General features: G+C 43.9%; 1 protein-coding gene across 3 annotated transcripts in view; it reads left to right on the top strand.

Annotated features, from left to right (window-relative positions):
- The first annotated feature begins 2810 nt into the window (after nt 1-2810).
- Nucleotides 2811-27003, top strand: part of MEIS1 (Meis homeobox 1) — a 132124-nt gene continuing 107931 nt past the window's right edge. For 2 of the 3 annotated variants that reach the window (XM_028116357.1, XM_028116360.1), the window contains exons 1-6: nt 2811-3512; nt 5378-5604; nt 7437-7578; nt 8089-8139; nt 8926-8976; nt 10434-10580. In XM_028116357.1, coding sequence (XP_027972158.1) covers nt 3501-3512; nt 5378-5604; nt 7437-7578; nt 8089-8139; nt 8926-8976; nt 10434-10580 — 630 coding nt within the window. In that variant the 5' untranslated portion in view covers nt 2811-3500. The remainder of the gene's footprint in view (nt 3513-5377; nt 5605-7436; nt 7579-8088; nt 8140-8925; nt 8977-10433; nt 10581-27003) is intronic. The other variant, XM_088026501.1, reaches the window with a different exon arrangement.

Genomic DNA, 27003 nt, shown 5'->3' with positions numbered 1-27003 from the left:
TGCGCTGAAGCCTGGCGGGCCTGCTGGACCTGCAGTGCTCACACCCGCGCGCGCAGCCTTCGGAAGGCGCTCAGGTGAGGGCCAAAGCTGGCTGGGGTTCGGGGGAGACTTGCAGGCTGCCCGTCCAGTTTGGTCCTCCCGGTAATCGGAAAAGGATTGCGTTGTCTGGCCCAGCCAGCGCATTTTCCCGAGAACTAAACAGAGAAATCGCCTTCCGGAGACCGGGAGGTTCCATCTTGGCCTGAAGTTCGGTTTCCAAGTTCACGGTGGGGTGGGTGGGGTGAGGGTGGGAGTGTCAGGCAGTGGCGTCAAGAAGCTGGTAATTCACCTGGATTCACCCTCGGCTTTGACATGCGGGCCTGCCTTAACCTCCCGCGTGATGCACCGGGGCGTCTGTACCCAAAAACTACACGTTTGCGGTAGAGAAAAGTTAAAGATCCTAAAAAGGGTGTGGGGGGGTGGTTAGAGAGAGGGAGAGAAAGGAAGAGAGAAGAGAAATTGATAAGGATCCTAGGATGTTTTTGAAACAGTCGGAGATCTTTCAAGGCAAAGCGCATCTGAAGGCTTTGGGTGTGAATGTGTCAGTCCTTTAGGCACATATGGGGCGAGTACGGTGTCTGGGCGGGGATGGTGTGCGGGAGGCTGGGAAGACTCAGCTGCTCGGCTTTATGAAAACTCCACTATGGGGGGGGGGGGGACTGGACGTTGACTCGTGAGAAGTACTAAAGGAATAGACAACGCTTAGGGAGACTATGCGCGCTGGAGGCAACCTGATTCCAGATACAGGTTCTGATGCCCGCCCTGTGTCCCTTGCTCCTCGAAAGCCCACTTAACAGAAACTTGAGTCCTACCTCTCGGACTGATGCAAATTCTCTTTTAGTTTGCACATTAAGAGTTAGCCTCAATACATTTGAGAGCTCCTAACCTTTTCCAAACAACCTCTGCGGATAGGAGCACCCTAATCTTTCTCAAAACTCTTTCTCCTATCTACATCCCCCTTTAGGACGAGGGTTTGGTCCGCAGCTGGCGGAGTGGGATGGGGGTGGGGGCGTTGGGAGCGAGAGGCCGACTGCTTTGGGGGGAGTCAGCCTTTTGGCCACCATCAGGGCGGGAATGGGGACTGGCAGTTTGCATTCCCGGCAGATCGAAGCTCCCTGCTGATCGATTATTTGATAATTGATTTTCCCCGCAGCCAATGCGCGGCCGCTTTGGCAGGAGCGCCTCCTGATTGGCCGAGCCCTCCTCCACGGCTGCCTACCGAGATTTGGGTGAGCTCATTTTCCAGTCGACCGCAGGGGGAGTTTTCTGTGAGGTTTCAGCTGGAGGGAGGAAAAAAAATCCTGCTCCGAGCCGAGCGAGCTGCGAACCTTGCTCGAGGATGTGAGGTTTCCAGCCCGCTGGTCGAGCTGCTGTGGCCGAGCCATCTCGGCGTATCACAGCCGGGCGGGCAGAAAAATAAAAACGAAAATAACACTACTAAATATAATAATAAAAAGGCAAGCGCAGAGCGGGAGAATAAAGAGAGGATTTTCTTAAGCCAGAGAATACGTATTTAAAGGGAGAAAGTTAAAATCAGCGCCTGGTTGGAGCCTCCGAGTTGCGGGGTGGGACAGGTTTTTGTCTGGAATCTCAGCTCCCGAAGTGATTTTCTTTTTCTTTGGCACTGGGAGTTTTCCCTGAGCCGGAATGGGGACTGGAAAGCGGAGTGGGGGTTGTTAGAAGGGCTGGGGAGGAGAGCGCAGAGCGTCGCGGGGGGGAAGAGCTTGGGGCGCGGGGTCCCTCCAGGCCCCAGCACGGCCGAGGCCAGAGCCCCTCGGCGCTTCGAAGACAAAGGCGGCGCGGCCGTAGCCTGAACCGAGCGCGCCGACCCTACCGCGCCGCGCCCTGGGCGCACGGCTTCCTCGCTCGGAGCGGGTCAGAGAAAGAGCCTGCTTCCCTGAGTCTCCCCGGCCCGGGCTCCACCCGCGAAGTCTGGGCTGCTCCGAGCCCGCGTCGGGTTTCGCTTTCCGGCGATCATAAATAGCTTCGTGTTTGTAAACAGGCGCTGGGGCACATTCCCCGCTCTCGGCTCATTGTTCCCTCCCTTCCTCTCCCACTTCGCGCAGGACGCCGGGGCTGGGGCTGGGGGCCTCCGGGACCAGGGGGTGGGGGAGGTCCAGACCCCAAAGTGAGAAAATGCAAGCATTTCCTTTCCTTGGGCCGGGTGTCCACTTCTGACAGCAACTCTAAGCTGGATCTGCAGAAAGCCCCAGCCTTCACCACCCCACGTTCTCGGGACTCCTTAGCAGAGCCTTTCCCAGCCTGCTCCTGCTCATCGTCTATCCCCGTTTGACTTTTCTACTTGGGTTGGTCAGTTCTGAGAATCCAATACTTTCCGCATTAGTCCCCTCAGACCCGAAAAATACTGGCAGACCCCAATAATTTCGAGGAAAGTCATGAAGTCTATGCGCAGAGCCCTGTGCAAAATAACTGCCGCTGCTGCCTGCCCCGCGTTTATTCCCAATTTATTTCAAGAGAGTCGGCTTTGCGGAGAGTCTGGAGGGGGAGGGAGAGAAAAGAATACAGAAAATAAAGCCTGCGGCCGGGGGCTCCTGCCCGCGTTTGTGCGCGTGTGCCCTGGGCGTGTGGGTGTTTGTGCCTGGGCATGCGATTTAATGGAGCGCCTCTCTGCCTCTCCAGTGCGGCCAGAGCTCGCTTCGCGCACCCACCCCTGCCGAGGAGCCTACTTGCTGCAGCCCAATGCATTGTGTAAGACGCGACCTGTTATGGCCACCACTACTTCCGGGTTCTAGCATTCTGGTCGGAATCCACCTCTCCGCCTGTGCAACACACACTTTACACACGCACGGGGACTGCAAGCGGGCAGCATCGATCGTGGCTCCTTTAAGACAAACTCAGACAGACATTTTTTTTAACCCTCCTCCTCTAATCTCCCTCCAGTGCAGCAGTTGCAAAGAGGGAGAGAGAGAGAAAGAGAAAGAGCGAGCGAGAGAAGAGAGAAACTGATTAGGAATTAGGACTGATTCAAGGGAAGCGAGCGCTAGGGCTTTGTGCATTTGAATATTAACATTTGAGGTGTTCTGACCAGAAGAAGACAGAGCGGATGATCATTCATTCACCACGTTGACAACCTCGCCTGTGATTGACAGCCGGAGTGGCAGAAAGCCATGAGATTTGGTAGTTGGGTCTGAGGGGCGCTCTTTTTTTTTTTTTTAACTGATTTTTTGGGGGAGAGAAGATCTGCTTTTTTTTTTTTTTGCCCCCGCTGCTGTCTTGGAAACGGAGCGCTTTTATGCTCAGTGACTCGGGCGCTTTGCTTCAGGTCCCGTAGACCGAAGATCTGGGACCAGTAGCTCACGTTGCTGGAGACGTTAAGGGATTTTTCGTCGTGCTTTAAAAAAATTTTTTTTTCCGGGGGAGTTTGCTTATTTGTTTCTTTTCACACTGGCCTTAAAGAGGATATATTAGAAGTTGAAGTAGGAAGGGAGCCAGGGAGGCCGATGGCGCAAAGGGTACGTATTAAAAAAAACAATTGTGAAACTCAAATGTGAGATTAAATTGAAACGTGGCTGAAAGACACTGCTAAAAAGTTTCCTTTTTTTTCCTCTGTCTTTTTGAATGAGGCTCCTAAAGCCGTGGCCTAAGAGAGAGAATTTATTCAGTGCATTTGTAGACTTATGTATGTTGCATGTAATTAATTCAAGTAATCAAGTTTTCTATAGATTCCTAACCAGCAGCTATATAAATAAAAATACAAGCTCGGGCAATCATCTGTTTAAAAAACAAAAACAAAAAGCGCTAGATATCTAATGCTATAATGTGAGGGTTCAGGGAGCAGAAGTTTAAAGCTATTTTTAAAGTAAATGAAGCAGCTAGAAACTTCTGATATGTTATTGATTGTGCTCATCTTTTACTATCATTAGAAGTATTTAGCTTTTTTAAGCAAATGACTTTGTCATAGTACAATGGCTTTGGGGGTCGGAAAACATTCATCTTTTAAAAGTGATTTTAATGTGCATGGATTTTTATAAAAGGTAATACTTTGAAAGTTTTTGTTAGAAAAGCCCTGCACTAATTGGATACTAAGCACACAGCTACTCACTTTAAAAATGTAATACTAATTTCCCCAATATTCCTATTTGAATGGAAATGTAGTGAGAGTAAAGTGAGACAATGACAACCCAACTGAGGTAGTTTCTTAAAAGAAAGGGGGTGTCTACAAAAAGCTTTCCTTGCATAATTTGTGTCCTGGCCCTCAAAGCCCTGTTTGCAAAAGAAAGTTACTAGGCTGACACATTTTTCTTTACTGCTTTGGTTCAGGCAAATGTCAGCGTTCTTCCAAACTATTTTCACACCTCTGGCTTTAAGGAGATGAAAGTGGCAATTCCTCTTTTCTTTGAAAATCATTTCACTCTTGGCGCCTCCAGATCTTGGGAAAAGAACTTGCCCGGAATGAAGCAAGGAGAAAATTCTAAATAGCTAAATTTTGAACACAAAAATAATGACAATCAATATGAAAGTAGTTTTTCTGAAGAAGAGAAGATGGAGGTTGTATGTGCATTTGCTTTTGAATTTACGTTACACCTGATGAGTTACATTTGCCTCATTGACTTCTAATCTGGGGGGAAAGTTCATAAGAGTAGAGAAAATAGAGTATCTAACTGTTCCAACTATAGGTTTTCTTTAACTTTGAGGGGAAATTGCCCAATTTTAAATTCAGCTCTAATGAACATGAAAAGCTATGTTTCTCTAAGTTTCACTTATAAGGAGGCCAGTTAGTTTTGTATAATTTAGCAGAGTTTGCCTTGGAAAGCAAAGGAAATGCAGTGTCTTGCAGGACTGCCTAACCCCACGCTGGCAGAGAAATAAAATGAGAAGCCTGTCTGAATTCATGTGCTTAGCTTAGCTGTTCCCATCGTAACTTTTTTTTTTTTTTTTAATTCCCCCTGATGGGAAGGGGCTGTGAAACTAGGCGGGTTTGCTGCACTGTCCTGGCACGTTTTATTATTGTGATTTTGAATTTCTTCCTCTAGAGACATGAACGTTTTACCTTCCGCCCTCCGGGAGAATGCCTCCCTTTCTTTCCTTCTTTCTTCCTTCCTTCCTTGCCAACAGGATCCTGAATTTCTGAACTAGTTGATAGGGACACAAGTTAGGGCAAGACCGTTCATCCCAGCTGAGTCTCAGAGGGAATCCTAGAATTTTTACTCTAGATATCATTTTTAAAATAAGAAATCTCAACTTTAGAGGTTCAAGGCCACTGAATTCCGGGTTGAAGGATCCAGCTGGACTGACATTATATAAGCTCGGTGCCCTGCTGTCTCCCCATTTGCCCGCCTGGCCTTCTGAACCTTGTTTTCTCCTGTTTGTCATGCAGTACGACGATCTACCCCATTATGGGGGCATGGATGGAGTAGGCATCCCCTCCACGATGTATGGGGACCCTCATGCGGCCAGGTCCATGCAGCCGGTCCACCACCTGAACCACGGGCCTCCTCTGCACTCGCATCAGTACCCGCACACAGCTCACACCAACGCCATGGCCCCCAGCATGGGTTCCTCCGTCAATGACGCTTTAAAGAGAGATAAAGATGCCATTTATGGGTAGGTACAATGGGCAGCAGGTTAAGTAGTAGAGAGGGGATGTTTCTTCTATTTCCCTGTGCCTTTGGTAAAAGGAAAGCCAGAGCTCTATGGCTTGGAGGTACACTATTTGGTAACTTTGCATTGCATGGAGAATTTGCGGGGGCAGCCTGCCATCCCGGACGCCCCCCATCTGCACACACCTCAGCGCTTGCCCAGCACCCAGCTCTGCCGAGGCCGTGCCGACGAAGGGGGTCGCCCTGCAGGAGAAGTTGCCAAAGGCCCCTCGTCCCCTCTCAGACCCCGGCTCTGTAGCTCAGCGGGTTGGAGTCCTCGGTTGCTCGACTTCGCTGGGAGAGCGTTGGGGATTTCTAAATGTAGGCGCCTTTGTGTTGGAACGAAACTTTTAGTTTAAGGGAAAATCTTTTAAGCCACTGATTGTTCTGACTTGCTAAGTTTACTCAGCAACCGTATGCTGGCTCGGCCGCCGCACAATAAAATCAAGGGAGGACAGTTGCAGGTCAGGCAAGGGGGAACATGTTTTGCATTTAGGGAGTTTGACCACCATAGGCAAGGAGAGAACTCGCTCTGAGTTGTTATAGACATTAAGAAAGTTCTAGCCGTTTTAGTACTTTGTGTTCAAAGGCGAAACCTGCAGGATTTGGAAGTAGGTGTGGGGGTGCTCTCAGGCCAGTGTTGTTTGCAGACTGTGGTGTACACGGTGTTCTCCCAGGCCAGTCGATTAGACCCAGGGCTGGTAAAATCCTTTGAAAGTCACTTGTGCCTACTGTGTGCTCATGAATTTGGGGACCTCATTTTACTTTGCAGCAACTTTTATTTCTATTTATTTCTTCTTTTGAAAAAACTCAGGCCACACTGACCCTCCCCAGCTGAAAACCCTTTCTGCTTTATCTTCTGGTCCCTTGTGCGATGGGCTTGTTGAAATCCCAGCTTCTCTCCGCAGCGTTAACTGCAAATGGTTTAGGCTCAGGGACAGAACATTTGGGGAAGCTTTGAAAAGGACCCCAAACTGTTAAATTCCTGGCTGGGCTGTGAGAGCTAATAAAAGACTTGAGACACCTCCTTGAGCATTAGTAGAAGCATTTTTTTTTTTTTTATGGGTTTAGATAAGCGACATCTAGGCCCCTCGCTCGCTATTCTAGCTGCTTTGCCATTCCGCAGAGACAAAAATGAAAGGCTTTACCGCAGGAACATTTGAAGGAACTTTCTTTGGGGGGCAGTGGGGCCATTGGCTAAGGGAGGGAAGTGTGCCGGGAGCTGAGGAGGAGCCTTCCTGCTCTCCGAGGGCCGTGGGGTCGGGATCGGTAGGTGCAGCCCTCTGACAGTTGGTCCTGCAGCCATAGAGGTCCTTTCCCCAAGTTAGCTGAGTGCCTGCCACCATGATCCCCCCGAGTCTTGGGCTTCGCAAGGCTGCCTTGGAGGAACCTACTTGAATGAGCCTTCCCAACCCCTACGCCCACCGCCTTTCTTCTCCACCAGGTCCTAGATGTGCCGCGGAGGGACGAGGGCTTGTCGGGGTGGGAAACTTAATTCAAAATGGCTGCTGGAACGGCTTGGGTTTTATTCTTAGCAAATGTTACCAATTTCTCCGGCCAGATATGCTGAACAGTTCCTCAGATACTGTCCATGGCTAAGGGCCTCCGACTTCGGAGCCCTAGGAGGAAGGGGAGGTGAGCAGTCACCTGGGGGGGGAGGGCGGAGGAAAAAAGTAGATGGCAAAATCAGAGAGGGGGTCCCTGCCTGGAGCTCCTCTGGCTGTTTTTCTTGGGCGTCTTTTTCACTGACTCGGGACTAACCATTGTGTTGTTTGTGACTGTTGTATTTTCTTGCAGACACCCCCTCTTCCCTCTCTTAGCACTGATTTTTGAGAAATGTGAATTAGCTACTTGTACCCCCCGCGAGCCGGGGGTGGCGGGCGGGGACGTCTGCTCGTCAGAGTCATTCAATGAAGATATAGCCGTGTTCGCCAAACAGGTCAGCAAAATACGTGTTTAAAAAAGTAAAGAGAAAAGAAAGAAAGAAAGAAACTCCCTCCCTCACCCAGCACATTTTCAGAAGTAACCAGCAAATAGTCCGCCCTAAGCCATGCCTGTGACATCTGCCCTGAGATTTTCCTCCTGTATGAGTGTCCGCGGACGACTTAAAATCACCCATATCTTCCCAACTCAGGCTTCATAACCTAACGCAGAAAGCTCACTCTATAAAATAAAATCACAAACACCACGCGCTGTAGCTGCCTTGGTCTTGGCGAGCAGGGCAGCGTCCTCTAGAAGCATAGTTGCTGGTAGAAGTAACCCTGAGCTCTGGGCTTGTTTTTGGCTTATTTGATTCACACTGAAGTGTTTCTGCGCGGGACGAACTCGGTGTCACCGAGTCCTTCCCGGAGGTTACATCTTTGCCCCCGACAGTGTAATGAGGCAAGAAACTAGGAAGGCGACCAGATTTCAAATGTTCTTTCTCCCCCCCCTTCTCACTTGTATTTAGATTCGCGCAGAAAAACCTCTATTTTCTTCTAATCCAGAACTGGATAACTTGGTAAGAGCGGACCCCTTACTCCCCTCCCCCATTACCCCTCCCCCCAAGCCCCCAGCTTTGCTTTAAGAGCCCCAAGATTTCGAGGCGGGTCTTCCCGTAGCTGCAAGGCGGCTGCAGACGTTTCCGTCCACGGACAAGTGGTCCGAGACAAGATCCCGGGGAAATAAATTCACCTCGAGAGGGGCCGGGCAAGCCGGCGCGGGGAAACGCGAGCTTTTGTTTTTTATGACAGCCGGGCAGCGCAGCTCTAATCAGCGCGGGGATTTATCTCCGGGCCTGTCAGCGTGTGTGCTTAAACTTTGCGGACTTCCCAGTCCTCAAAGTCGCGTCACGAGGGCAGCAACCGGGCAAGAGCCCCCAGAGCACCAGTATGCTTGAAAGGTGTGCGGAAAGCCGCAGAAAGTTTGCAGTGTGAAAAGCCACACTTTGGGGACTATTTGGAATATTTTCTGTGCACTCCTTACAAGGAAACATCTAGTCGAGGGATGTGGCCCTTGCAGGTGGGGTGGGGGCAGTGGGGCTGAGAAGGGGAAGAGCCATGGGAGAGGAGAGTGTTTATGATCCCCACTTAGATGCTTTGTTGTTGTTTTAGCTATTTTTTTCTCCTTAAGAAATATAAACCTCTAGATGGTACCCAGTCGCTGCTATTAAGTTTTAGTGTTATTGCCATAAATCAAAATAACTCTATTTACTTGGGGGGGGGGATAGGCTGGAGATAGTAGAGCTGTGACAGCCAGTTTTCTGCAAACTAGGAATAGGGTGCTGATTCTTTTTGTATCTTTGCAGATGATTCAAGCCATACAAGTATTAAGGTTTCATCTGTTGGAATTAGAGAAGGTAATTTCTCTAGCCTGTTTTCCTTTTGCTTTCTCCTCACCCCCAAACTTGAGGGGGTGGGGTTGGGTGGGGTGGGGGGAGGGTTCTGAATGGCTGAAGTTCAGGCTTCTGAGACATTTGCATAAATGTCTTTCTTTCTGGTAATTAGTGTCAAGGCCAATCTTAGCGTCCATTTCTCTTTGCAGTTTAATTACAATTTCAGCCACTAAAACCGGCATCTCAAATGCCCTAGCCTCGCATTCATTCTTAATACTTTGCTGGCTTTGTATAAATAGTTGCAGTTCTATGCATCTCTCTTGATGTTTAGAATGCTGTTGTGAGTTTGCTTCACAGGTTTTACCTTTGTGATCTCTTCTCTTCCTCTTCCCCCTTTTCTTTGCTACCTCTGGGTGGGTGGGTGAGGGAGTTTTGTTTAGTTTTGGTGAGTTTCTGGAAGACAGTCTGAGAGCAGCGGCAGGTCAGACACAGAGGAGAGGCGGAGGGAGGAGGAGGAGTGGGCAGGGAGTCTGGAGGAGGTGGTGGGGGAGGCACATTAAACCTTGTGCAGAGACAAAGCAGAGTTGATAGTTGTGTCAATTCCTTGAATCTGAATCCTGCACACACCCCACCTTCACACTCAAGAAAGGGTGTGGGATAACATGATTTTGCTAGCTGTTCTATAAATCTCAGCAATAAAAACTTAATGCATTGTAATTCAAACTAACATTAAATTGCAAGCACATTGGGGTTTCTTGTGAGTTTTTGCATGTCAGTGATATCTGAGGCCTGTAAGAGACCGCTCCACTTATACCTAAATATTTTGAAGCTTGCTTTTTCCTTTTTTTAAAAAATCAATTTGGTACTTTTTTTGTGGCTCTAGGTGTTTTTCATATCAAGAGTGCTGGCAATTTGATTTTCTTCTATTTTTTAAAAGTAACCTAAAATATGCTTCTTATGGGGAGGATCCCTAATTACAAATGTTATAAGGACTTGGGCTGTCAGACATATATCCTATGCCACCATAGTACTGGTCCTTTGGAGGTATATATGTGTGTGTGTGTGTGTGTGTGTGTGTGTGTGTGTGTTTATATACACAATCATATTTTCCCTTAGACTCATTGGAAAAGGACTTATGGTAAAGTAAGTGGATGAAATTAAATAGTTTACCTTAAATGTCACCCACGCAGGTCACCTCTCTAATGGCCACGGCCCTGGGAGCAGATGAATTTAACACGGGTGTTGAATATGTTGTAGCCTGTGAATCATCTTGTCACTGTCAATTTTCTGGGATATCTCTATTTTGCAAGAAAAGAAAGTTATTCCTAATTCTGGATGCGTCTGGGGGTCTCTGGAGGACAATTGCTCTGTGTTTCCCTATTTGGAAGTTTGGATCTCACAAGGGGGGTGGTTTGCACTTGTCAATGTCATTTATGCACTCCTGATTATATTTCCATTTTTTTATTTCTGTCATAATGTAGGTACACGAATTATGTGACAATTTCTGCCACCGGTATATTAGCTGTTTGAAAGGGAAAATGCCTATCGATTTGGTGATAGACGATAGAGAAGGAGGATCAAAATCAGACAGTGAAGATATAACAAGATCAGCAAATCTAACCGACCAGGTATGCGCTTTTCAATTTCAACATCCCTAGGAAAAAAAAATCTGTATGCATATTGCTTGCTGGGTCACTACCACCTCCTTTTATTATTTGCATATGATTAAGTCCCTTTTAGATACATTTCCATCGAAATGAAAATTTTTGAATAATGTGGCTATTATTGCTTCATTAAGGCTGGCTCTGGGATTCGACCTGGAGAGATGAGCTTGTAAAAGCTTTGCCTGCAAACTTGACCTGTTTCTTGTCGCTTTTAATTTTTGTCTTTATTTTATTTACCCTCTATAATAATGGGAGTGTTAACTGCCAGTGACCGCCTCTGATTGTAGGGCTTTGTTCTGGAGCATTTTTTTCCCCTTCTATTTCGAAGAAAAGAAAAGTGTAGGGTCTGCTTATTTCTTATTTTATTAGGAATAAACCCAAGATAGGTGGTCTAAGAGAGACAGCGAGGGTTTGAAATCTAGCAAATGCTGGCTATTTTCTCCCTGTCTATACGGTTCATTAGCCTGTCTTGTCAGTTTTCCTCGGGCGAACGCTTCTAGACCTCACTGAGCATTGCTTTGTGCAGTGCTCGCTGCAAGCTCGCCCATTTTATTGTACTTAATAGAAAAAATAAGACCAGGCCGAGGTTATAAAAACAGATAAATATGGACGTTTCTCCTCCTTTCTACTCATCCTCCAGCTGGTACGTGCACTGGGCCCTCTAGGTTGGCAGCTTTTGGGAAGTGTCAGCGTCAGGGGCACCCCGGCGACTCCCTCGGTGTGGCGGTGGGGGGCCTCGCCCCGCCTTCGCTCTCAACTGCCGGCCCTTGCTTGTTCGCCCCCTCCTCTCCGGTCCTCCCTCCAGGCCCTTCTTCCGCTGCTTTGCTAAGTGGGGATGACTTTTATTTGGAGTTGCTGGGGGGATTTCTCTCCCTCTCTCACCCTAACGCCACTGTTTGCTCCCAGTCTCTCTCTCTCTCTCCTGTCGCTGCGTCTCTGGATTGGCCCAAAGAAGTTGCAAAAATGCAATGAAAGTGAAAACCTGAGGAGCGGGTGAGATGAAACGGGCTCAGGACAGTTCTCCGTAGCGAATTGCTGCAACGCGAATAGAGATTTGGGTTGCGGGTCTCCTCTGGCCTCTCCATACATGAGTGAAGGCCTAGAGTTGTTTCTCTTTCTGACTTGGCACGTGAGTTCCGTCTTGGGGTGGGGGGGAGAGATCAGCCTGCCTTTGTTAAGCCAAAGGACAGCCAGTCATGCAGGGTTTTCCTTTGCAAGCTCTGCCATGATCACTGTTGGCTAGCCGCTATCTTGTAGAGTCCTTGCAGGAGTGCCCGACTCCTGGGTCTGTCTTGGTGTCATCTTAAAGTTTTCTTCTCTCAACATCACCCTTTTAAAATAAATTCCCAGTTTGGATTTCTCCCGGTAATTCCACGACAGAGGCCGAATTCCTCCTTTCCCCAAGAGCGGTGGAGGGCAGGCAGAGCTGAGCTTTAAAAACGCCAACGCGCCCGTTCTTTACCATGATTTGGCAAGTTGCAAACTTTCGGCAGTGTAGACGAGAGCACAGAACAGGCAGTCTGCGCAATCCCTGTGCGGCCCCGCCGAGGTGGGAAAACTGCAGCCGGCTCCCGCCCCAGCTCGGGCCCTGCGGGCTGCCGGGCCTCCCGCCTGGTTCAGCCCGCCAGCCCTTGCCCTGGAGCTGTTAAATGCAGATTCCGTTGAGGAACCCTCGTGTAGCTGCTGTTGAATAAAAATTGTAATCCAACAAGCCTAACTAGAAAATGGGATTCTAAGAGCTCTGGAGTGCTGGGTACATAAAGCTATTTGAGCAAATTACAAGAATCGCTTAGGGGCATGAATGAAATCAACACTTTAATTGCCTCCAAAATGAAGATTTATACCCCATTTTCTCAACGAATCATTATTTTATTAAAGCCAAAGATAAAGGACTAAAGCTATGGGTTTTATTGGGGGGGGACACAAAATTGATATAACATCATTGAATTTTCCCCCGCTCCTTCGGTAAACTTTTGTTACACAGTTACCTTAATTTGAGATATGCAGATTCGTAGGCAATTGTAGTGGATAAAAATTCGCATTTTATTTTCCCTCACCTAAAAAAATGAGAAGTGTTCATTCCGTCCCCACCGCTTACTGGTGGGCTTCGCAGCTTTGGCTCGGCTCGTGGCGCTGTTGGCCAATGCGCGTGGGCGCGCTCGCGTGACCCCTGGAGCTCCCCTCGGTCTTGGTCAGAGGGCAGCAAACCCAAGTTTGTTTTTCCTAATTGTCCGCTCCCCCGGAGCCAGGAGCGAGCGTGCCTGGGCTCTCTTTGGACTGGGAGCGCAGAGCGCGGGGCGCACGCGGGACCTAGCCTCGGCCCCGGAGTGGAGTCCCCTGCTCTGGGAGGTGGGGAGACAGACCAGGCCCTAGGGCCGCCCGCTGATAGCCAGTTCTCCGGACCGAAGCCTGCTTGCAGGTCCCTGGGGTTGCTGGACCCTTAATGCGGCGCCCTGGGGGCTGGGCCCAAAAAGGACGGCCTCGCCACCTGTCTGCGAATGTGGCCCAGCCAGTTTGAGCCCCCGCAGAGGGTGCGCTCCAGGACTGGATGCTTCAGGTGTGGTGCGAGCGCAGCTCCTCGTTAGCTCATTAACCCCTCTGTCTCTAGGGCCTACTGGCGGCACGGTTTATTTTATTTTACTTTTATCCTCGGAGGGCGCGAAGGCTGCCACCCGCGCAGGGACTTTGGATCGACGACTTTGATACCAGCCGGTTTCCCGGAGGGCTAAGTCGGCGGATATCCATTTGGCCTCTTAGTGATTTTTTTTTTTAATTTTTATCAGATTAAGACGCCAGTAGAAGCCGTAATCTCGTTTCCCATCCCCGCTTCTGTGTCCGTGCCCCCCCCTCCCCGCCGCCCACTTCCACTCCCAGACCCCGAGGAGCCAGGCCTGAGAGTCACCTCCCGCGGGCGCAGGCCTCCCGGGCGCCCTCTCCCGACGGCCTCGCTCCCAGCTCCGCACGGCGCTTCCGATGCCGGGAGCCTGGGGGCAGGCGAGGGGCACCGGGGGCTTCCGGGCCTCGGTTCTCGGCGAGGACCGGGCTGTGCCCCGGGAGCCGGAGCAGAGAGAAATGATGGTGCGAGGCGTCGAGGCGAGGGTTGAGCCTGGTTGTCAGTAGAGAAGGAAGCGGGCCCGTCGGGAGGCTGGACGCCTGTTTGGGGGGGGTTCAGGGTGGAATTGGGGGCGTCAAGAGTGGTTAGGCGGGGAAGAGCCGGGCCTCCCACACGTTAGATTTTAGGTCTCGCTCCCACAAGGAGCCGTCGAATGAAGTCTTCCTTCCCAGGGCTGTCTGTTGCTCGCCACTCCTTGAATCTAAGCATTTTCCACTCCAAGAACCAGTCCAGAGAGTGGAGAGAGAGGAGTGAAGAGTCTCCGGGCCCCTAAGGCCGCCTCCCGAGGTGGCCACGCCTGCTCGTAGCCAGCGCGGACTAGATGGGCCTGTGTTCGGGCGCCAGCCCGGGTTTTCCACAAGCAGCGGGAGGCAAAGAAATGGTCCCTTTGGATTACAATTTTTATTCAACAGCAGCTCTCCGGGGGCTCCTCAGCTGAATCTGCATTTAACAGCTCTTGGGCGAGGGCTGGCGGGCTGCACTGGGCGCCCTGTTGCATGTTAATCCAGATTTGTGCCTGACATCTGGGGAGAAGTAATGTGTCTCAAGGAGATGGAACCAGAAAGCCACGCACGCCAGGCAGGTTAAATGCCAAGTGCTGCTAAAACTCCCAGGGGAGGAGAATCGGCCTCCGGGGCTGTGCGTCCCAGGCTGGAGAGCGCCAGGCCTGGGGCCTCGGGGATCCGGGGCAGACTTGGGCCAGTGAGCTTTGGTTCCCAAGTGGGCTAGGAAAACCCTGGTGGCGATTGCTTTATTTTAGAAGTGTGGGGTGTTGTTTCTAAAGCATCTTTTGAGTTAAAAATTCTTAAAACTGAACTTGGACTTGACTGAAAACGCCCCCTCCCTGCAAAGTCGGGTAGGGATGCATCCAAAGGAGATTTTAGCTTTCTCTTTTGGGGAGGTGTTATGGTAAGGAATGGGGTTGAGAGGGCAAGGGACAGCCTAATGTCCTTGATGAATTGGATTTGCTGCTTTAGAAAAAAATAGATGAGGCCACTGGATATTTACTAATACTAGAAATGCAGGCAATTTGTTTTCATCCAATAAGAAAACTGGCCACAAACAGCAAGAGACAGGAAAATGGTCCCTTTGTCAGGTAGTTTGTTTCTAAATGCTTACACATGGACACATCTTATTTAAATTGTAAATACTTCACAGGCTCCCAATTAATGCCTTTGTCTTGGAAACTCTCAGTCTGCAGGCCTTGCATCCATGGGGGTCTTAGATTCATCTAACTTTACTCTTTGATTGTTGTTGTGGGTCTTGTGTTGTACTCTTAATTCCTTTTTTTTTTTGAAATATGTAAAGGGAAATTATGGCAAGATTCTCTTTAATGATTAAATAATAAGGTGTTGACTGCTTGTCACTACATTGGCTAATTGGGATGTTCATTCTAGGCCCTTTATGGCTTAGTATCCTTTGAATTAAAACTTAGTTGCTTACCAGGTGTGTTTTTATTGTTGCTTCTGATTGGCTTTTTAAAAATTTTAATTCCAGTATAGTTAACATACAGCGTTATATTAGTTTCAGGTGTACAATATAGTGATTCAACAGTTCCATATATTACTCAGTGCTCATCAAGATAAGTGTACTCTTAATCTGGTTGGCTTTTAGCATGTATCTGTGTGTGAATTTCAAAGTAGGGATGTACTGATTCCTAATAGGGGCACTTAAAAAACATTTTAGGAAAAGCAAGTGAAGAATATATGCAGATGGGTTGAGGTCAGTTACATTGTTAAATTAAGTCTAAACGCTAACACTACAAAAGTTATTCCCTTTTCATAGTGCATCTCTCTCTGTCTCTGTCTCACTCTCTGTCTCTCTCTCAAGTGGAAGTCCCCAGTGCAAGTTCCATAGTTAATGGAAAGCAATGATACCAATACTACTTTGTACAAAGTAAAGCCATAACAGTAACTATCGTTCAGTGATTTAACTAGCTCTGCAGCAATAGGTCACTCAAATAGCAATCCCTCTCCCACCAGAATGACTCCGTTGCTCATGATTTGGAAATATATAGAGTGGTTTTGTGCACTGTTGCTATTGGTCCTAACTTAGAGACTTTTCTTGGAAATATGGAGAAGCTTACATCGTAGAGGAAGATGAGTAGAAGGAAGAAAAAAAAGGATTAACATACGGGCACTGCTTTCAAAAAAGTAACAGATATCATGCTGTAATTGCCCAACTTTAAAAAATAAACAAATTTTAAATCATATTTTCAAACCCTTGTATGTTTAAATGTTAAAATGTTTGTCATACTCCAAAAGATTTAAAACACAGCTGTTGCTGGGTGAGGGAAGGAAAATTATGCAGAAAAAACTCCATACACTTAAAAACAAAGACGATTTGTGGCCCCACGGTAGAAACAGGCTTATTAAGGTCAAACAGGCTAAAATACTGACACGAGGCCTACTGTAGTAAAACTAGCATACCTTCCCTCGCAGGTAGACTGGGAGAAACCGTGAAGAATGCATAACAAGTTATATTAAGACACTTGTCATAAATGAAAATATTGTCAACATGAATTCAAATGAAGTATTTTTGTATTGGTGATGTTATGCTTTCCATTGCAATAACAATATTTTCTTATGAAACGTAAATATGTCAAACAAATGTGAAATGCTTAAGTTTTAATAAATGATCATTTAATCATCAAACACAACCAAAGTATGTATACAGAAACTTTTAAAGGAAAGTCGGCATACTGCCAAATTCCTATAGAGACTAGCAGGGAAATGATCAAAAAAATGAACACAAAATAAGACTTCCTGTAAGAAGGTCTATAACTCAACATTATTTGACTCCACTGTCAGGGAAACAGTTGAAGGATAGTAAACTGATACCATTCTCATTCATTTCTGTTACACAGTCTTAAATGTTTGTAGTGGTAGCATTTTACGTGGCCCTTTTTGGATTATGATATCTGTCATATGTGTATCAAAGTATTACTTGAATTTACGTTATAATTGAAACAAAATTTTTTGTCATTTCTCCTGAGTGCAAAAATTTAATATATATTTAAAAATCATATCAAAACTATGGGAAAGTATTCTTTTACAGATAAAGATATAGAAGTAAAATACATGTGACTCTGTATCTGATAGTTGTACAGATGTCAGACTTGAAGGTTTTCAAAATCCCAAGTGAAACAACACTGCTGTAAATCATGTATAGCTTGGTGTTCTTACTCAGCAGGACCCATCAGCATATAGTACCTGTTTTAAAAGTTAGAGTCTAAAACAAAATACAGTCTTCCAATTTGAATTTTAATAGTAATTCCAAAATTTGACTTTTTGGGATCCAGTAAAAGTTTGGCTATTTTGCTATCCTTAATATTTGTGAATAAACCTTACGTGTATAAAATCAATTTTGAAAAATTCAAGCAGATGAGTGTATGTATGTGGTGTAAAAATAAAAGGACGTTCTCACCGTATCCTTAATTAAAAGTGCCATGATTTCAGGGGTATAGGAATTTGGAAGAGCTTTTTGGAGTCTTAAAACAGCCTCTCCAGGAAGTATACCTATGTTGGGCAAATTGCTGGCTTTCCCACACTTGTAAATTTGACATTTTAATAAATGGTACAGAGGATACCTTTGGAAATAAGCAAGAATATAGTCATTTAAAAATTTGTCACTAGAATCCAATTTCAATCAATTTAATGCATTCATGTGTGCAGAATTAAAGCAATTGGCAACACTTTACTAGACTCTCTCTGAACACTTTTTATTTTTTCCAAATAGCATTTCTTAATCTAGGAAATATATTCTTGTTAAAGGAAAACACAGGAGTGCACATCTTTTGAAATTGTTTTATATTTCTGGACTTCTTAGTTAAGAATTCCTAAAATTGACTAAAACATACCATTAAAAGTTTATTCTCCGGTGGAAAAAAAGCTTAATTCTACACTTATTGAATTACATACCTGTTATTCATTGGCATCATGAGTATATACAGTTAAATACAAATTATAGCCTGAACTAAGTCATTAACCTCTTCAAGATATGCAATAATCCTGCTATCACTTTTCCATGGCATATGCACCACTGTGTATGCCATAAACTAATGGAGGATAAATAAATTGTGAAAACAAGTCCTATATTATTTATAATCCTCAAAAACACATTTCTATAATTGATTCTCCCATTGGTACTTTTCATGACTCCATTTACAATTAATAGGATTTATAATCATGAGGTAAAGAACCTGGAGTGTGAAATGTTATGGTTCTTTAAAAAACTTAAATGAAATCATAGTTTTCCTCAAAAAGGAAGTGCTGTTACTATTAATAAGTTTACTAAGTAATACTCTTAAAATCACCATGACTTTTTATGAGTTTACCAAGTTTAAGCAACATTCTTAGTCTCACTACTTTTTTTCATTTTGACACAATACAAAGTCTTAAATTTTACAATGGATTTAAACATACGTTATTTTGATTCATATAGAAGATCATGGTAGGTGGATAATTAGCACTTTGAGTGATATTAGAATGATTCCTGGACAACACGTAACTTGGAACTAATTGTTGCTAATGAATTCCCATTTCTCTAGATTTTTTCCTTATACTTTATAACACCACATGATTAGCATGTTTGTTATTAGTTGTGAATATTTGGGTTGGTGGTTATTAGTTAGCAAAGCAGGGGTCTGGTTCTTTCTTTCTAATCACTTTTTTCCCACTGTTTGGTAAACCTTATAGGCCTGAGATTTGAACTTGAAGTAGTTTGCTAGGTCTTATTTCCCTGTTTGAGTACGTGGTGGGCTATTACCCACACGTGGGCTTATTTCCCGACAAAGGTGAACAATGTTACTCACTTCAAAACAGGAATGAGTAGAGACCAAAGTCATCAAATACAGCCAACCTGTGCTTTACAATTAGGAGCAAAACTGAAAACTGTTGTTCTTGTTTGCCTTCCCTAGGGCTCTGAATACGTGATATAAAGATTCATATCAGCCCTTTTGTGTTCTTCCTCTTAAGGCCTAAATGTTTATTTTCAGTGATTGTATTCTTAACGGATAGTCCATATTTGTTCCCAGACCTCCACGGTTTGCATTTTATTCTGCATTTGCATTCACATTATGTCCCACAGAAACTCTTTTAAATGAAGTGTGTTTATGACTATTATGAAACTCTGGAAAATAAAGTTTATAATGAAATCGACATAGTCATTAAAAGGACGATGAAGGGAGCAATTTGATGTAAACCAAGAGTTTTCTTATGCCATCCCAACTTGTAAAAAGGCTTATCTCTCTTTTTTAAAAAATATTGGAAGCTGAATGAATAAGAATTTCTTTGACAATAAAACTCCTCCTAATGTCTCCATAACTATTTGGATGTGTTCTTGAACATTAACTTAATTTGATAGACAAGCTATAATTAACTGTGACCTATAGTGTTTTCTGTTATTCAGAGACTATTCCTTAGCGATTTGAAAACGTAATTCCCAACTAAATGGTGTACAGTGTCTGATGTTCTAAAGGCCTACTTGTACCATTTATGAGAAGTGGAAATAGTTTGTGTGTCTCTAGGGCTTCAAAGGGAGAGTCTTTGAGGGTGGGGACTAACAATTTTTACAATGTCAAATCCTAGCAAACTAGTGCAGGTGGGCTTTGGTGTTTTTGTTTTTGTTTTTGTTTTTTTAAGGTAGCCTTCCTTTCTGTTCACTGCAATGTTAAACATTATTCACAGGGAAGAAAAAATAAAACCACTGTGTTTCATGAAACAAAAACTCATACATGACATTTTAAGTCTAGTTATTTTATTGATCATAAAAAGCAGTAGTGTAGAGAGAGAATTAAAAATTGCAGCAAATAGGTTGGATGCTGAAATCAGAATAAAACTTTAGCAGTAAAATTAAATCGGGTATTTTGGGTTCAGTTGAACCACTGACTTGAAAGTTCCCACCAGATCTGGAATCATTTTAAAACCCCTGTTTCAGAATATTTTAGTGTAAGAACTTTGTGATAATTCCCCTTTGAACATTACTTTCATTTGAAATTGTTCTTTCAGAAGAGACTCAGTCTCATGAGTAGCCACCCTGCCCTTCACTCTTGAACAGTTCAGATACATGTATTATTTATTTACACTGTATTTTATACATTATTTATGGGAAATATGCTATAACTGTACAGAGCATATGGAATTTATCTTTGAGAGATATGGGTGGTATCTCCACCCAAAGTGGCGTAACCCTAAGTAGATAATAAGGTTACCCTCAGTGTGCAGATAAATAGCGTCTCTTAGAGCGTCATTATGTGTTTGTATGTCATAATTCCGGATGCAAATGCATTTTTCCATCTTCATTTTAATTGTCATAGTTTTCTTGGTTCTAGCTTCTGCCAAAGGGAATCAGGAATTTTGCATTTTGAATTGGTCTTGGTGATGAATTTATGTTTGAGGACAAAAAAAGATATTGAGGAGCAGAGCATTAACCCCTTTCTTTCTTTCAGTGTGCTTCTTTGTCCCTTACTGTGTTTACTATTTTCTGAAGAATATAAAATTTCATGAAATTTTAATGCTAGTTGTGTATTTGGTGGCTTGGCCTATTGTTTCACCACATTTGGGGATTTTGTAAGCTGTGTTCAATAACAAAATCACTAAGAAAAATATCAGACTCCTTGTGTCCTGCACTTCCTTGCGCAGAATAATAGAGACATCTAGACTGTGCTTGTTCTGTGCATATCAAGTGTATTGTTGGTGTTCAAGTATTTTTTATTCTGATAATTATTCAAAGCCAGTAACAGTCTGCATTTGAGCGAGTATAAACATTTTTATTCTGGAATTTGGAATTTGCAGCAACTCAATTTTATTTTCCAAATTACCCTGCCATTTCAATTAGGTGCATTGTTCTTCACTCTTCTGTTTCGACATTCTGAAGGTTTGCTTGCCACCCTAATAGTGAGTTGTTTGAGTGTTTAATATTTATTGAGGGCGTGTAAAGAACGTGCCAGTAGAAAAAGAGGAGAATAAAACATTAAGAAATCAATTATGGGGCTTTTCTTCACTTGTAGTATACTTCTAATATTCCACATACTCGATAACTGCTAAAATAGTATGAACAGCCTCAGAATAATAGCCTTGCATATGGCTAAAGAATGGCATTCTGATGAACTGGAGTCTTAAAAAGTGAACCAACAGTAAAACTCAGACTCCTGCTTCTTGAATTCACAGCCACCTTGGTTGATCTCTCAGTTAAGTGACTTGAAATGTAGAGAACTTGGCCATTCTAAGAATCAGAAATGTAAATGAAATTCCAAAATGCCGTGAGAAAGGCCTTTCTGATGATTTCACCAAAGATAAATGACGAAGGAAGGGGAGAGAGAGAGCAAGTTCAAGGATTCAAAAATCCTTGAAGAATGACAGATACTTTGAAAATACAATTTTGTTAAAAATATAAAAAGCTGGAAGTGCTTCTGAAAAAAACATAGGGAAATTAGAGAATACCTTCTAGCTAATTGTTAGTGGAAATCAGTGGTAAATGTAAATTTCCATGATTCTTTTGTTCAAAGTATAATGCTATAAGGAAAAAAACCAAGAGTATATCTTGGCTGAATGTTTTTTTTTCCTTCCTCACATCAAAATTGTGGATTTTCTGATTTGAGAGTTTAGAAGTAGAAGAGATTTCAGAAACACTTGAGAGAGAGCAATTAAGTGTACTGATTGTAACTTTTAGTTACACAACCTCCCAGGCTGGGAGTGTTTCAATAGAAGACATATAATTTAGAGCCAGAGCACTGGTGTTTGACTCTAGGTTTTGCTGGGAGAGGATAGGCACTGCTACGCCATGAGCCTCAGTGTCATCATCTGTAACATGGGGGATAAAGAACCCATCGTGTGGAGTTACTGTGACAACTAAATATGAATGAATGTGGAGCATTTCAAACCGGAAATCTTAAATAAACAGCATATTAAATGATATTTTATCCCCTTGTATTCTGCCCAATCTTCAGCAGCATGAGTTTGATTTGGGGAGGGAAGACAGGGTGATTGTTAATGAGGTGCTATTTTATAGACCATTTTATAATCATAGAGTTTAAGGAAAATGTCTTTTTAATTCTTATTAGGCAGGGTACTATTATTCTGATTTCCTCAGAGTGTAAAAGGAGACTGGGCACTCGGTTGTGTTGCTGAGATAGTACAGAGAATCACTACAGATACGCTTTCAGGTTGAACCTGAAGTAACAGTTATGTGCAGATCTGGTGCTGAGTACTTTTCTCCACATTTCTGAGTGCAAATGCTTCATGGCTAGTGGCCAGCTGCTTACAAGGTCTTATTATCTACTCGTGCTAAGGATACAATGTTTTCTGCATTATCAGGATGTTCTTTTTCTGATGGTTGCCTAGAAAATTTGTGGTTTGAAGTTGTTTTATATAAGACACTTTTGCGTTTATTTTATCTTAATTTGTTTGCAGACTGAGGAGCACTGAATACTGAGTTTCAAATGTAAAATAAAACATTGGGAAGCAAGCAGTCTTACAAAAGGGATTTTATAACATCAGATAATACTGGCCTATAATTTACAGATTCTTCTGTCACTCCTAAATAGAAATGAGAGAAAATAATCTGAATTTCAGCAGAAAGCTCTCAGAAGATAAATAAGGAGTATGGTTTGAAATATTTACATACAAATATTTGGAGATACAGTGGTGCCGGTTGGATTAGAGTGTTTGTTTGTTTAAACATTTTAATTCTGAATTACAGTTCACAGGTATTTCAGGAGTAAAAGTATATAGAATCGTTAGTCATTTAATATAAGGTTTACTTTTATTAATTGCATGCCAGCCAGAATACAATGGCATAGGAAAAGGAGAGATTATTGAAACATAAATAAGTATTTTTACTAAGATTCCTAGTGTAATAAGGCTTTATTGTCTCTTCCGTTCATGAGATTTTTCTCCGCAGCAGACTGCTAAGTAGAATTTGAACATTCAGGCCACCTGAATAATTTCTAAATTACTCATCTACTTTCCAGTTATGAGGTTTGGGTAAAACTGCTTGTTACCCCTTGGTAGTAGTCTCCCTTTGGTAGTGATTATTCTTTTCCCATGTTCCTGCTGGAGGGTACCTGCCCCGTGTAAGAATCTGTGTTATCTTCCCAGATCACAGTGGGATCACCATGAGAAGTTGCTAACCTCAGTTCTTGATGTAGACAGATTGGGCCGCAGGCATCAGTGCTGGGTGGATTTCAGGAGGAAAACTTTTGGAATATTTCGGGTGGTGTTTTATATCTGTAGATATTTTCCTCAGCCTTGTCGATTTCATTTTTTAATGTCATGGATGAATTAATTCCGCTCTGCAGGTCAGGAACAACCTGAGTCTGTCAGAGTTGAGTCCTAAAAGATATCAGGCCGTGAAAGTCAGATCTGACTGGAGCACAGGGAACGTGACCCAGAGTGCTGGGTCTAGACTCTTAAGGCCACTGCTTTCACACCTGCCACAGCGACCAGCCCTGGAGCCTGGGGAGGGGAGAGAGGCACGGACATTGGCAGGAGAGCAGGCAAAATATTTAAGGGCAGGTAGATTTTAAAGATGCATCTGGCTGCCAAACTGCTTTAAATTTCATCACAGCATAATTAAAAACATTGAAGTTAGTTCCGTTCCACATTCTTTTGCTTTCTTCCTCATGCACACGCTGTGTGTGGGTTGCTGTGTGTATGGGAGTGGTGAGTGTGCACGTGAGTGTGCACTGGTGCATCTCCCCATGTCTGAACCTGAGGCTTCAGGGATTCCTGGCGCTCATACAATCACCTGATACGAAACTTTTCATTTAAAGATGAAATTACTCCTCGGAGAATTTTCACCAAAGGCAAAAAAAGCACAAAAATTCTCCTCCTCTCTACATGCCTCATTACACAGAGATAGGGGATTCGGTGTTTGAAAAATTATAATTTGTGTAGGTTTTATTTGTGGTACATGAGAAGTGGGAAATCTAGAACTCAATTTAATGGACACTGTCTCTGCTTTCACAAACTACCCGCCACTACCATTGCACGATCATATATATCTAAATAAATAAACACACATATATATATTTAAAGCAATGCATCAGAGTTGCTAAGTTTTAGGAAGTTTTCAGAAATCTACCTTATTGGATGCTGAATTAGACACCCTCATGCCATGTGTGAAGATACCAGCTGGCTCCAATGTGGTGAGCACCGTAACTAAGGAATAATTGGATAATTATTGAGATGTGTTTCTAGATTAAAAGTTCACAATGGCAAATATGGTAGGGCTGGAAAAGGAAGTGTAGTGTCTTGGTGAGAGCTGCGGATGCTGAGTGGGGGTGCTGGATTTCCATTGTCTTGCCCCTAATTTACCATCTGCCCTGAGTCACCAAAATTACCCGTCAGGCCTCTGTTAAGTGGGTTAGTAATAAGCACATTTTATCGCGGCATTAAAAAGGGGCTCAACAAGAACTCTGGCAGGCCTACAGACTTGGCAAAGGAGAAGGAGTGGGGGTGGGGAGAGGGAAGGAAATGAGAAAAAGGAGGAGAGTCGAAGGAGAAAGTCGGAAGAAGTGTGTGAGGGAGATAATCTTGTGAAGAGTGGGCCTCCCTGCAGCCGGCGTGGGCCACCCTGAGGGACACCTCAGGCCACCACCAGTCTTCACCCAGCACAACACTCACCTCCCCGACTTTATCATCTTTCAGCAGGATAGAGTGTGGACTTAGAAAAGGTTTCACTTCCAGACCTTTCCCAAGCACATTTTAATGTGGCCCCTGAATCCTCAGCCTGTGTGCACACTCTAAGTATTAATCTGTGAGCTTCTGGTATTTAAAAATATCTAAAAGCTTAAAGGGTAAGAGGACAGTTTCACTGTGTTAAAACAAAACGCACTGCCCAAACTTGTCATGCTTAAATGAATTTGCTTAATGATTTCCAGGGATTTTTTTTTTTTAGAGATCTGTGTAAAGAATTTTATACTTTTAATCTGAATGACCCGAATTTGAAGTTGGTTAAGTATGGCCTCAGAGGAGTATGTTTTGAGAAGAACAGTGTTTACCCAGGGCTCTAGCAAAGTGTGGGTGCTGTTTGGTGGTTGATTGAGTTGAATGCTTAGACAGTACGTTTGGGTTATCCAGTGGATGCAAATGGGGGCCACCCAGATTTTTAAATAGGACCTTTAGCCTGCCAGACTTCAAATAACTCATTAATAAAGAAATCATAGGACTTCCAATTTCTCAACTTCAAGTACACCTTGGTAAACGTGTATCCCTTTTCATAGCAGTACCTGGACCCCTTCTCTCCTCCTCTCTCTGTGTATGAATCTCTCTGGTCCCTTTTTCTCCCATGGCATTGTTGATTGGGAGACATATAAGTCATCATTTCCACTGAAGTTCTGTGCCTTTAAAGGTCCTGAGAGACACTGTTGAGACAGAAGTGGAAAGTCTAGGGGAGGGGACTAATTAGATATGGCCACCCTGGCTGTGTGTGTGACGGTGGCCGTCACCGACCCTGTCTGCCATGGCTCAGGGACAAGGGCAGACCTGTGATTGTGAACGTCTCTACGGACTGTGCAGGTGTGGGAACGTGAGTATGTGTGTGCAGGAGCATCATGCACATTGGTGCGTTCCCCGCATAGACTGGCGGCTCCCCTGATCTGGAGGGACTGCATTGTTCATTTTGGGAGACTAGCCAGCTCTTTCAGGCCACTAGAGATCATTTGCTAAAGAGACCCTCGTGGTTTGAAAAAGTAAATGTACTTCCCGAAGAGGAAACCGCCTATGGATAGGTGTAGACCAACTTCACGTTTTTAACCTTGTGATTATTTCATCAATTTCTACATAGCTGCTAGCTGACCTCTTCAGAGTCAAGACCACCAGACTCTCATTTATCTACCTTTTTGAATGGGACTGTTAGGGTAGAAATTTTTGAAGAACAAAACCCCACTATTTTTGGGCTGGGGAAAGAAATGATTCTGGCATCATGCTGATGTGATAAACGACCAAGTGAGAAAATATGTCAAAGTGCTTTGTATACTGTAAAGCAATTTATAAATATTAGGCATCAAATCAAACCTGATGGGGTGGGGAGGAGCAAACCACCTGTAAAATCATGTTATTTGAAGGTGAAAATAAGATCAGTGTGCATTCCCTGAGCACACACCAGCTGGGAGATAGCCCAAGGCATACCAAACTGACACTAAGTCAGCTCAGGTTAGCTATTCTTTCCAGAAGGTCTGTAAACTGAATACACCTGTATGTAGATATTTCAGGTTTGACTGGGTCAACCTATGTCATTACATTACAAACTTTAGTAGCTGTCATTCGTTGAGTGCTTGCTGCATGCCTGGAAATATGCATATGTTATGCCTACAGAGGATTATTATTATTTTTTAATTGAAAGGTGATTGACAGAGGTGTCTTTTTTGGTCCCCATTTATGGATTAGGATATCAAGAGTTAGGGAGGATGTGACTTGTCTAAAACCATGTAAGTGGTGCAGACAGATTTCAAGTTGGGATATGGCTACCCTCAAATTTCCTTTCTTTTGACCATGTTATACTGCAACTGAGTATTTATATATATAATATATATTATATATATTAAATATATATATTAAAAGATTTTTATATATTATATATTACCTATATGTAATATAGGTAATATATATGTTTATGTATAAAATATATAAGTGTATATTAAAAGATTTTATTTCTTTGAAGGGGGGGCAGAGGGAGAGAGAGAGAGAGAATCTCATGCAGGCTGCACACAGAACAGGAAGCCTAATGCGGGGCTCAATCCCACAACCCCGAGATCATGACCTGAGCCAAAATCGAGTTGGACACTTAACCAACTGAGCTACCCAGGCACACCAAATATATATATATATTTATGGTGGTGTGTGTTTGTGTGAATGCAAGTGTATGAGATGTTTTTAAATTATACAAGTCTTTTTCAGTTGTTTTATGATATTTAATATTGGAGATCACAGTATCAGATGACAGTTTAATGCCAGAACCTTCTACATATCACTTAAGTTATTCATTTGTTCATTCAGAAATGTATTTGTATTTAATGTGTTACAGACAATTTCCTGGGATGGAGGGCATAAGAATAAATAAAACACAGTTCAGGACTTCAACACATTTATAGTGTAGAATTCTACAGGTCATCATAAAACAATATGGGAGTGAAATGATAGAAGTGTGCATGAGGTGCTTTGTTTGTATCCTGGGGCAAGTGTGTGTTTGTGTGTGTGTATCAGGGAAGGCTTTCTGGGGGAGGTGTTATCTGAGCTGTAATTTAATTAGCAAGTAGGAAGTTATTAGGGGCTG

The sequence above is a fragment of the Eumetopias jubatus genome, unplaced genomic scaffold (genome assembly GCF_037043125.1).
Source record: "Eumetopias jubatus isolate StellerSeaLion01/CBP00866 unplaced genomic scaffold, mEumJub1_p1.0 scaffold_9, whole genome shotgun sequence".
Taxonomy (NCBI): domain Eukaryota; kingdom Metazoa; phylum Chordata; class Mammalia; order Carnivora; family Otariidae; genus Eumetopias; species Eumetopias jubatus.
This window is presented reverse-complemented; position numbering and strand designations above follow the sequence as displayed.